Raw genomic sequence first — 13163 nt, 5'->3', positions numbered from 1 at the left:
GCATTTATCCAAATTCTGAAATAAATGACATATTTACATATTTTAAAATCAGGAATACAAAACTGTACAGTGAAAATTTTCTTTCCAGTCCACCCAATTTTTATTACCATATATTGAGTAACTACTGTGATATTTGATGCTGTGCATTCTTACTGATATTTTAGTGAAAAATAAGGACGTGAATATACTCTCCCTCACTTTTTCACTGTGATACCAGAGATTAGACTAAGGGTCTTAATCATGCACTATACCATAGAGCCAGCTCCCTGACTATATCTATATCCGTGTCTATCACTAATATAAAATGAATGTATTATATGCTATGTTAGTTGCATATAATTAATATATGGTGGATTGATATGTATTAAGATATATATTAAGCCAGATAGTGAAGCTAAAAGTGAGTGTGTGTACACAAAGCACTATTCCATGTCCATGCAGTTCTGCTCTTTTTGTCTTTTATTCTTTCATGTAGTGCCAGGTATTGAACCCATGACTCCACAGAGATTAGTCCAATGCTCCAACTTCTTCTAGCGTTTGCCCTTCTTCCGTAGCCAGTCAACAGCATCAGGTTGAGCCTGCTGTAAAGTTTCGAGACCTCCTTTGAATCTGGAGAGGTGGCAGTCGTTGACTGTGTGGGTCATAGTGTCTGTAGCCGCAGGGGCAGTTCGGGTCGTCTCTGGCTCCCCAGCGATGGAACATAGCAGCGCACCAGCCATGGCCTGTTTGATAGCAATTGAGGATGGCCCAATCATAACGTGCTAGGTCAAAGCCTGGTTGACGCTTACAGGGGTCTGTGATGAGGTGTTTGTTCTTTAGCTCAGCTGACTGCCAACTCTGTTTCCAAGATTCTGGAACAGAGAAGTTCAGTGTAGGCGTAGGGGACCAGAGACGTCAAGCGTTGGACAGGGTGGGCGAAAATATCCGCATATATTGGCAGGTCCGGTCGAGCGTAGACGTGGGAAATGAACTTAGATGATGCCACATCCCGACGAATATCTGGCGGGGCGATGTTGCTAAGAACTGGCAGCCATGGAACTGGGGTAGAACGGATGGTTCCAGAAATTATCCTCATGGAGGAATATAATTTGGAATCGACCAAGTGGACATGGGGGCTACGGAACCATACTGGGGCACAGTATTCTGCAGTGGAATAGCATAATGCCAGAGATGATGATCGTAGTGTGGAAGCGCTTGCGCCCCATGAAGAGCTGGCCAGTCTTGCAGTGATGTTGTTCCTTGCGCCCACCTTTGCAGCAGTTTTTATGAGATATTCGTGAAATGACAGCTTGGGCGGGTGATAGGAATTTCTATGTAAGAGGAGAAATTTGTGACAGAAGCAGCCTCTCAAGAAGTTTGTAACACACGGAGAGGAGAGAAATTGGTCTATAGCTGGCGGCCAGTGTTGGGTCTTTCTTTGGTTTCAAAACTGCTATTATCTTCGCACGACGCCAAATTTTGGGCATAGATTCGGATTCCAAGATGTGGGACAGGAATGTAGTGAGCCACTTCTTTGCCGCGGGGCCCAAGTTAAGAATGAGTTCTGGGGTGATGTTATCATAGCCAGCAGCCGTTCCTGGTTTAACCCTCTTCAAAGCGTCTTCCGGTTCAGACAGTGTAAAGGGAGAGAGTTTTGGAGATGGACAAGATAAACGGAAGTGGGATGACCACTCATGGGAAATTTCTCTTTTCTAGACTGGGTCGATCTTAGCATGTCCAACTTGAGTTAGGTGACTTGCCACTGAGTTTGGAGATGCGGGAGGATAGGAGACGGGAGAGTGTTGGCTACCGGCACCTAGACTATGAAGAAGCTTCCAGGCCTTCCTACTTGAGTGGGTGAAGTTCAGACTTTCCGTGAGTTGTTGCCAGCGGGCTTGGCATGCTGCATCCAGGAAGGCAATGTGATGGTCGGCCACATCTGGGTCGCCCGACTCATCATACTGCTTTAGTAGTTGCTCGCATTCAGCATCAAGACAAGGCATATAGTTAGCACGTCTCCCACAAGGAATAGCTTGGGAAGCTGCTTTGAAGATGGCTTGGCGGAAGCGCCTGTAGGAATCTTCAGAGGGGATAGAGTTAATTGGAATTGCAGGAATAGATTTGTTGGTAAGATCACTGAACAGACGCCAGTTTGCTTTCCGAAAGTTCCATCTTTCTCCGAGCACAGAATCAGTGAGAGCTGGAGACCAATGTGGATGATAGCTGGGCGGTGATGACTGTGCGGGAAGAACTTGTCTCGTAGTGGGAAAGGCTTGGCCATTGACTGTGCTAATCCAGCACAGGTCGGGCGATGAGTCTTTATTCCATCTAGCACTGTGAAAAGAGCCTGGCTGTTTGGGATCATATAATAGGGAGAGGTCATTCGCTGAAGCCCAGTCCTCTTAAGATAGAGCCATCAGCACGAGTGGAGGAATATCCCCAGTCTTGGTGATGACTATTAAAGTCTCCAACGTAAACGGCTGGGTGATTCGGGCTAGGCAGGACCTCGTTATCCCATGAGGCTTATATACGTTGATGAGCTGAATAGTTCCAATAGTAATGGAGTCGTAGAAGGTTGAAGAGGCTGTATGGTAAACGTAATGCTCCAACATTGAGACACCTCTCTGGCTTTTCTCCCCAACCTTTTAAATCTTGCAAGCATTCTTTATTCTTATCTATATACCATTTTGATTATCATACTTAATAATGATATAAAATGTTATTTTTTAAAAAAATTGCTTTTCATTTACTTGGGAATATTTTTATTTGACTCTTTGTTTTTAAAACTGCCATATTGATAGATTAGATACTAATGGAAACTAATGATTTCTCAGCAGTGCCTTAAAAGGTACAATTTCACCAAAATTCTTAACTTACATAGAAATTATTTTAGATGATGTTATTACAAGTCTAACTGCACTTATAAGTGTAGTAGAATGATGATAATCTTCATGAAATTCTTCGTGAAATTTATATTTAATATAGAAAAAATATTTTTAGGAGTATTCTAAAAATAAATGTTGTTTCATAGCCATCTTACCTTTATCCACAGGTAAATGGCATAACTTTGCTTGGGGAAAATCACCAAGATGTGGTGAATATTTTAAAAGAATTGCCTATAGATGTGACAATGGTGTGTTGTCGTCGAACTGTGCCACCTTCCAGCCAGTCTGAATTGCATAGTCTGGATTTGTGTGACATTGAACTAACAGAAAAGGTATAAGATTTATGGATATGTGATTAATGTTAATATTATAATGGAAGGATAAATGGTGTTTAATATTTTTATCTTTATTATTTAGCATTTAATTAACTGTCATTTAGGTGTGTGCATAGTCCGCAACTTATAGGACAGACCTTGGAGTAAAAGAGACCTGAGTAATTAGGTATGAAACTTCTATTTCAGTGAACTTTGACAAATCAATTAATCTTTCATATTCTCAGTTTTCTATAATATGTCAGTCATCCTGCTGTCTCTGAAGTTTGATATGTAAGTTAATAAGATGATAATCCATGGTAAAAGATATAATCTTCCCAACTATACTTCTTACTAAATATCTAAAACATTTATGGACACACTGCTCCACACATATGTCTTTTTTTTTAAATAAATATTTTATTAGTGATTTAATAATGATTGACAAGATTGTGGGATAAGGGGATTAAAATTCCATACAGTCCCCACCACCAGAGTTCTATATCCCACCCCCTCCATTGAAGGGTTCCCTATTTATCCCTCTGGGAGTATGGACCAAAGATCTCTATGGGGATGCAGAAGGTGGAAGGTCTGGGTTCTGTAATTGCTTCTCTGGTGGACATGGTTGTTGACAGGTCAATTCATACCCCCCAGCCTCTTACTATCTTTTCCTAGTGGTTCAGGGCTCTGTGGAGGTGGGGTTTTAGGACATATTGGTGAGGTTATCTGCCCAGGGAAGTCAGGTTGGCAACATGGTAGCATCTGCAACTTGGTGGCTGAAAAGCATTAATATATAAAGCAGAACAATTTGTTTAAAAATCAGTAACCTAAAGGTAATAGTATAGCAGATGAGATTTTGGGTCTCCATATTGGAAGAAGCTAGGGAGTCTATTTTAGGTATATTCCAGTGGGCCCATGACTACTAATTTTTGCCTGGGCTCAAAAGCTAACATGCAGGTGGGCTAAAATTATTGTCTGGGAAGATGGTGGGAATAGTACCAGGTAGCTGGATTGGGGCAGAGCGTATCTCACAAAGATGGGAAAAGTATGTAAATACCGTTAACTGTAAAGCCCATTGATCTGATAAAGCCCCTGTCTATCTGTATTTAGCACAGGAGCCTGTATAATCTCTAAATCTATGTCAGTCTAAGCAGACATATGAAAAATTACTCCAAGTCACTGACTGTCAGATAAATGAAAATAAAGACAACAATGAGCTACCACCTCACTCCTATGAGAATGTCATACATCAGAAACAACAGCAACAACAAATTCTGAGGAGGTCGTTGGGCCAAAGGAACCCTCCTACTAGTGTAGGAATATAAACTGGTCCAACCCCTGCAGAGAGCAGCCTAGAGAACTCTCACAAGGCTAGAAATGGACCTTTCCTATGACCCAGTAATTCCTCTCCTAGGGATAGATCTTAAGGAGTCAAACACACCCATCCAAAAAGATAGGTTTATACCTATGTTCATAGCATCATAATTCATAATAGCCAAAATTTGGAAACAACCCAGGTGCCCAACAACAGATGAGTGACTGAGAAAACTGTGATATATATACACAATGGAATAGTTCTCAGCTATAAAGAATAATTAATCCACCTTCTTTGACCCATCTTGATTGGAGCTAGAATGAATTTCTATTTTTTTGTGATAGATGCTTTATAAATAGTATTTCCTTTACTTTAAAATTCCATGAGATGTGTAACTATGAGATCTAGATTAAGAAAATTGTCCAAAGCAACAAAGATAAGAAATCAGACACAGACTTCTAGCCCAGACAAATCTGACTTCAAATATTGTCATTGTGCATATTGATTTATTGATGAAATAGTCATATATATAGTCATAGCATTTTAGAAACGTTGCATGCACAGAGCACATAACTTTTGGTATATAGCTGTATAAATAAGTATCCTTATTTATAAGATTCTTTTAAAATATCTAAATAGCTGTAAATTTTTTCTGACCTATATAGTGGTGACTCAAACTGATGCAGCAATTGAAGATAACTCATAATCATGCTGCTCTTAATTATAAACATTACATATTTATGTGGTGGAAAGTAGTCAAATAATATTCTTTTATTGCCAGCAGTTTTACCACTCTCACTCAGTGCCTGCACAATATCAAATCCACCACTTTTTGTTCGATTTTTTTTTTTTAGCGGAGGCAGAGGGAAGCCAAGCGGGTGGGTATAGAGAGGGAGACAAAGACACCTGCAGCACTACTTCACCTCTCCTGATGCTTCCTCCCTACAGTTGGATAGTGGGGGCTTGAACCTCAGTAGTTGTGTATTGTAACCTATGTACTCTACAGAGTGTGCCACCACCCAGGCCCCAATTCATTTATTTTTGTACCTATTGTAAGTTAGATATTTCTGCTGACTTAACAACTTTCAGTAGTTAATTTAAACTTTTTTTCTTTTAAAGCTGTTTCTGTTGTTACCAGAGACTATTTTGTTTTGGAAAGATGCTGGGTTTCCCTTTTTTTGTTTGTTTGCTTGGCTTTGGTTTTATTATGTGTATCTACTAACCTAATACCTCTGAAATAAGAGCTGTCTAATCTGTTATGCAGCCTCATATAGATCTAGGCGAGTTTATCGGATCCTCAGAGACAGAAGATCCTATACTGGCAATGACTGATGTGGGTCAGAATGCTGAGGAAGTTCAAGGACCTTTTGCCATGTGGGAGGCTGAGGTTCAGCATATTGAGCTGGAGAAAGGAAGCAGAGGACTTGGGTTTAGCATTTTAGATTATCAGGTAAACACTCCTTACTTTTAACAGTCTTTTAAAAAAGGTGACAGTAAAAAGTATATTGTTGCTAGCAGTGAGAAAGCAGTAATTTAATTTAATTTGTTGCTATCTGTTTTATTGCTGGGGCTCGGTGTTGGCATTAAAAATCCATTGTTCCTAGTGGTCCTTTTTTATTTTATTTAATTTTATTTGATAGGACACAGAAACTGAGAGGGGAAGGAGAGAGAGATGGAGAAACAGTGACACCTATAGTACTTGCTTTACCACTTGTGAAGCTTCACCCAGCCTCCCACCTGCCACCCCTGCAGATGAGGTGGAGACTGAACCTGTCTTTGCTCATGGTAATGTGTGTACTCAACCAAATTCACCACCACCTGGCCCCCAAGAAAGTAATATTTTAGAATCATAAGTTATTTTCTTGTTTTTATTAAATCCTTCACAATAGTAATTTATATTATGACCATTAAGGATTTCTTTTCATATAAAATGCTTTGAGTTCTTTTATATTTTAACCCTTGGAAGGTTGAAAGAAATACAGAATACATTTAGGAATACCATAGAAATATAACTTTAAAATCTTTAGAACTTTAATAACTTTAAAATAATTTTAGAGGTATGTGCAATATATTATTTCCATGATCATCACTGATAGTTCCAAGTTTAATGACAGGACAGAAAATGTTTGATACTTATTTCTTTTTTAAATTGAATGATTTATAAATTAAACTCTTATACATTGTAATGTTCTTGTCATTTGACTAAATTATGAATAAGCTTAAAGTGTGGCCTGCATCTTTACCCTGCGATAGATCTCAACTGTTGATCTTCATTAACTAAGACTGAAACAGAATACTATCTCTAAAGACTCCAGGATGGGGCGGGGGGGGGGGGACCTTTTTTTTTTTCATCGTAAGGACTAGCCATTTGCTTATTTACAATATTATTCATGGGCCATACAAAATTATTAATTTAAATATTAGTACAGGGGGCTGGGTAGTGGTGAACCTGATTGAGCACACATTGTAGTGTACAAGTACCCGAGTTCGAGTGTCTGGTCCCCACTGGCAGAGGGATAGCTTCCTAAGTGGTGAAGCAGTATTGTAGGTGTCTCTTTTGTCTCTCTTCTTCTGAATCTCTTCCTTCCCTCTCAGTTTCTCTCTGTCCTATAAAATAAAATGAAATTAAAAAAAATAAAACATCTACTGTTACTATGAAAAAAACTACTACACTTACTTAATTTCACAGCCCACCTGCAGTTGCTTTTGCAGGGCCAAACCAAATGATTTTATGGGTTGTATGTGGCCTGTGGACTGGACATTCACCATCCCTGTTCTAAGTATTTGTGTTCTTTATATGGTCTAATTCTAGAACTTTTTTCTAATATTAATGTCCTCAGGTAATTGAAAACACTGTACTACTAAATGTTGTATGGTTTCTTTTTTCTCTCATGATGCTTTTTTATTTTTTTCATTAGTGATTTAATAATAATTTTCAAGGTTATAAGATGGCAGGTATAGTTTTATACTACATTCACCATCAAAGTTCTGTGTCCTTACCTTCCTCACCCATCAGCTAGGCTCTATAGTTCACAGTCTTAGAGATTTCTTGATTTATCTTTTTTGTTTGTAAAACTTACTGTGTTCTAAACAGATGAAAACAGTTCTCTGAGTTTTTAGATTTTACTTGTATCTTGAATCTGTGTGGTATCTTTCTATATTTTTTCATTTCAAAAAGATACTACATTTGTAATATATCTACCAACCTATGGTAGTTATATCCTCTTTCACAAATGATTGTGTTAATAATTAGGATGTCTGATTTCTGGTTTCAGATGATAGTTTTAAAATTTAACAAGTCAAAATTTACAATTTTAAAGTTATCTGTACAATTCAAGCAGTCTATTAAGGGTTGCAGGCAAAGAAAGCAAACATTGTCCTTAGGAAGCAAGTTTGAGTCTGCTCCCACAATTAAACATACTCTGTATTGAGAAAGGAGATCAGGTGTGTTCAAGATGTTATGGCTGTAGATATACTCTGTATTGAAAACACTGAGTTACATGCCACTGGAGGAGAAAATAGACTATCCTAGACTGGAAATTTATTAAGGCAAGTTTCTAAAAAAATCAAGAGAAACAAAAGAAAGAGAAAAGAAGAGAGGGAGGGAAGAAGAGAGGATAGGAGGGAGGAAGGGATTAACCAATAAAAGTCAACACCATGAAGTAAGTCCAAGACTGCTGAGAGCAACTATTGTCACCATTTTGCTTAAATCCCAAGTTTCTCTGCATTTTTTTTTTCTGAACTACTCTACCTTCCCATTCTTATCTAAAGTAATCAGCATCACCTTTCTCTGGACACAACCTAGATGCCCATTGACAGATGACTGGATAAAGAAGCTATGGGGCATATACTCAGTAGAGTACTACTCGATAACGAAAAAAGATAGTATATCCTTTGGGATAAAATGTATGTAATTAGATAGGATGATGCTTAGTGAAGTAAGAAATTGGACAACTACCAAATTGATTCATCTACATATGGAATATAGAGAATCACAACACATGAACTTGCCAAAAACAAAATAGCCAACCTGTCTCTAAGACATTAGGACAACTATAATGATTATCAATGAGGTCAGGGAAGGGCACAGATGAGAGTGGTGATGAAACTATACCCCTTTGTGGTATAGTGGTGATGGGAGTGGTGTGAAACTATACCCCTTTTATCTTATAATCTTATAAATCACTATTACTTTTCTAACAAAGGTCAAAAATAGATTTAAAAAAATAGAAAGGCTGATTTGAAATAAAAAGAAAAAAGAAACTGCTATCTCATTGTCCATTTTGTCAGGATCCGATTGATCCATCAAATACTGTGATTGTAATTCGTTCTTTGGTACCTGGTGGCATTGCTGAGAAGGATGGACGACTTCTTCCTGGAGACAGACTCATGTTTGTTAATGATGCTAACTTGGAAAACAGCAGTCTTGAAGAAGCAGTCCAAGCACTGAAGGGTGCACCATCAGGGACTGTGAGAATAGGAGTTGCCAAACCTTTACCGGTAAGAATTTGGATTTATTATTATTATTTTAATTTGTAAACAAAATATCTTGTAGTCTTACTTTTAGCTTCTCAGGATTGTGGTTTTTGGTTTTTTTTTTTTTTTTTTGTACTTTTCATTAGTGTGGATACTGGCTCAATGAATGTGAAAATTTAATTTTGATTAAAATTCTAAAGGAATAAATAATGGAAAAGCTGCAGGAAGTTCATAAATAAATTTACAGCTTCTTTGTGGTACACCTTTGTATTGTTTCATTCAATGATTAGGCTATGATGAATATAGAGTCAAATTGTTTTCCAATCTATTTATTCACTTTTATTAAGAAGTTAGTGGGGGGAGTCAGGCGGTAGCAAAGCAGGTAAAGTGTAGATGATGCAAAGCGCAAGGACCTGTGTAAGGATCCTGGTTCAATCCCCCGACTCCCCACCTGCAGGGGAGTCACTTCACAAGCGGTGAAGCAGGTCTGCAGGTGTCTGTCTTTCTCTCCCCTGTCTTCCCCTCCTCTCTCTACTTCTCACTGTCCTATACAATAACAATAACTATAACAATAAAACAACAAGGGCAACACGAGGGGAAACAACAAAAAAAAAAGAATTTAGTGAGGCCAGGTGGTGGTTCACCTGGTTAAGCACACACATTGCAGTGCATAAAGACCTAGGTTCAAGCCCCTGGTTCCCACCTGCAACGGGAAAGCTTCACAGGGCTGCAGTTGTGTCTCTGTCTCTATCCCTCCCTTTCTCCTCTCAATTTCTCTCTGTCTCTATGCAATAATAAAAATATTTATAAAAAAAGAATTAATGAAAATGAATATTACAACCAATAGTGGAATCTTTAGTATATGATATATATATATATATACATATATATATACAATTTCTTGCCACCAGGGTTGTCACTGGTGCTTGATATCAACGATATGAATCCATCACCCCAGTGACCTTTCCCCCTTCATTTTATTTTATTTGATAGGACAGAGAGAAATTGAGAAAGGAGGTGGAGATAGAGAAAGATAGACACCTACAGACTTTCTTTACTGCTTGTGAAGCATCCCCCTGCAGGTGGGAAGCAAGGGTTCTAACTAGTATCCTAGGTTATGGCAGTGTTTACACTCAGCTGGGTGCACCACCACCCAGCCCTCAGGAGTCTTTAACAAAATAGGTAAGTAGTATTCTAATTATCCTAAATTTCTGTAGTTTATTGTTTTTTTCACGTTTTAGTGACTGCATTGTAGCACTTACCACTAAGTTGTAGTTAACTATTAGAGTCATTCTCACTATTTATGCTACCTATGTGTTTGTGTTAAATGCATTTTTAAGTGTTATTTTTCATCACTTTCTTTTCTTTCTTTTTTTTTTGGATGGACAGAGATAGAAATCACAGTGCCAAAGCTTCCTTTCAGTATAGTGCAGGTCAGACTCTAACCTGGGTATTCCAATGTCAAAGCAAGCACACTTTGCAAATTTCCAAGCACACTTTAAAAAATTTATTTATGTTTATTACCACCAGTGTTATTGTTGGGGCTTGGTGCGTGCTTGATGACTCTACTGCTCCCAGTGGCCATTTTCTTTTTCTTTTTTAAAAAAGTTTTTTCCGTCTTATATTTTATAGGACAGAGAGAAATTGAGACAAGGAGAAGGGCTGGATAATGACATACCTGGTTGAGTGTACAGGTACTATGTATAAGGACTCAAGTTCAAGCCCCCAGACCCCACCTGCAGGGGGGAAAGATTTAAGAGTGGTGAAGCAGTGCTGCAGGTGTCTCTCTTCCTGTCTGTCTCCCCCTTCCTCTCAATTTCTGGTTGTCTCTATCAAATAAATAAAAAGATAATAAAAAAATATAAAAGAAAGTAGAGGGGAGAAAGAGAGTGGGAGACAGAGAAAGAGAGAGAGGGAGGGAGGGACTGAGAGAGGGAGAGAGAGAGGCGGAGAGAGAGAGAGAGACCCACAGTACTACTTTATTGCTTGTAAAACTTTCTCCCTGAGGTGGGGAACAGGGGCTCAAATCCAGATCCTTGCACATGGAAATGTGAGTATCCGGCTGAGTGTGCCATTCCCTGGCCCTCTCCTAGTTATCTTGCCCTCTTGGATCACTTTCTATCCCATAAAGGATTTCAGTAACCAATGACAACATATTTCTAGAAAAGGAGAAGGGTAGAGAGAGAAGATTATGTTAATCTACACTGAATCAGATCAGAATTTTAGGAATCAGAACAAAAGACCAATACCAAGGAACAACTATGGATTTTTTTTTTTCTTAAATTAAGTGCTTAAGAATGTAAGGAGGCATATTCTGACCACGGCTTAGATCCAACAGTAAAAGTTGCTATCACTACAAACCAATAAAATATAAAGAGAATTTTTATTTGTTTATATTTTGAAATATATATTATTGTGAAAGACCAGAATACTGGTCTACATTAATAGCATATTTAGTTAGCCAAATTAAACTCATAGTTTTCCTTACTTTTTTCAATATGGTATCATATCATTGGGATAAACTGAGGAAATCATTGTGAATACTGGGACAAAAGTTTCAAAAATATTATAACAGGAAAAGTCTGTTATGTCAAACTCATAACAAATATTAGACTGTAGTGAAATGCCTTCTATATATACTAAGGACTAGGCCTAAACAATGTTATGTCTAGTTTCTCTTGTATTTATTTCTGAAATAAGAGTTGAGGGGCCAGGTGGTGGCATGCCTGGTTAAGCATACATGTAACAATGTCCAAGGGCCGGGATTTAAGCCCCCCCCACCCCCAACTGCAGGGGTAAAGCTTTGCAAGTAGTGAAGCAGTGTTGTAGGTATCTCTCTTTCTTTCTCTCTGTCTCCCTATCCTCTCGATTTCTGGCTGTCTTTATCTAGTAAATAAATATAAAGATAATAATGATTTTTAAAAAGAACTGAAAATGGCCAACATCAGCATGCAAAGTGTTTTAGCATGTAGTACTTCTAAAAATCCAGAAATTTGACTTAAAAACTGGATACTATCCAGATATCCAGAAAAGACAGAATGGATAAACAGAGTATGATCTCACCTCACAGTAGACTATAGTAAAATGAAGAACTAGAGAAGATGCAACTCATAAAATTAATGCTGAGTGAATGAAGCAAGACTTAAACATTGTCATTATATTTATAAAATTAAGAAGTAGAAAATCAGATTCATAATTTATGTACACAAGCTGGCAAAACTATTAAAAGGTAAATTCATAAAAATCAAAATACTAATTCTGGAGAGAAAGCAGAGTTTGCTATCAGTCAGGGATACTCAGAATGACTCCAAAGAAAATGAAAATACAGCTGGTAAATGATTTTCATGAAATAGATTATATTCTGTGCTCATCACAACATTAATTCATATGTTATCATTTGAAAACCTTCCTTTTGTTTCTCTCTTACTTATCACTTCTCACTTACCAACCCCTACACACCCCTCCCTCTTTCCTGTATTCTTCCTTTCATTACTCATCAGCAAACACTGAGCTTAATTCTCCCTGCAGCTTTCACCAGAAGAAGGGTATGTTTCTGCAAAAGAAGATTCCTTTCTCTACCTACCACACTCCTGTGAGGAAGAAGGGCTGGCTGACAAAGCCATCTTCAGGGCTGACTTGGCTCTGGTTAGTGGCTGTGACTTTCAAAATCTTTCATAGTCTTCTCTTTGTTATGTTTGAGAAAACTGAACATTTTCATTTTAGTGCCTGTTGTTGTCATAGTTAAATGTGAGTAGAAAACCACAATATTATGAAAACTGGAATTGTAGGGGAAACTCAGTAGCAATACATGTAATCTTTACTACATAGAAGAAGTTGTTGGAACATTTTTCTCTAATTTCTAATGTGGATATCTCTGAATTGTTTTTAGTATTTCATCATATATCAATGTTTTACTTAGATCTAATGATCAAATAAGTATATTTTTCCATTATGAATCAATAGTGTGAAGATTATTAATATTATGGTCAATGTTTAGGATAGAAAATATTTTCAAAACATCTAAAATTCATATTCCTTATAAGTAGATCTGCATATCACTCACTATAAACATTGAAGGTTATCTGCTACTTTCTGTTAAGCTATAGTACCTTCATTTATTAGAATAATATTTTAGGAACCACTGCAAGCCACTTTGTATAAATATATGATTCTGCTCTTTAAAACCTTGCTGTTTAA

General features: G+C 37.7%; 1 protein-coding gene across 12 annotated transcripts in view; it reads left to right on the top strand.

The window, feature by feature from the left end:
* MPDZ (multiple PDZ domain crumbs cell polarity complex component) overlaps positions 1-13163 on the top strand; it is a 163356-nt gene that overhangs the window by 57032 nt on the left and 93161 nt on the right. For 10 of the 12 annotated variants that reach the window (XM_060199575.1, XM_060199586.1, XM_060199584.1 and 7 more), the window contains exons 14-17: positions 3032-3196; positions 5755-5940; positions 8781-8990; positions 12495-12611. In XM_060199575.1, coding sequence (XP_060055558.1) covers positions 3032-3196; positions 5755-5940; positions 8781-8990; positions 12495-12611 — 678 coding nt within the window. The remainder of the gene's footprint in view (positions 1-3031; positions 3197-5754; positions 5941-8780; positions 8991-12494; positions 12612-13163) is intronic. The other 2 variants (XM_060199585.1, XM_060199580.1) reach the window with 1 other exon arrangement.

The sequence above is a fragment of the Erinaceus europaeus genome, chromosome 10 (assembly GCF_950295315.1).
Source record: "Erinaceus europaeus chromosome 10, mEriEur2.1, whole genome shotgun sequence".
NCBI classification, from domain to species: Eukaryota; Metazoa; Chordata; class Mammalia; order Eulipotyphla; family Erinaceidae; genus Erinaceus; species Erinaceus europaeus.
This window is presented reverse-complemented; position numbering and strand designations above follow the sequence as displayed.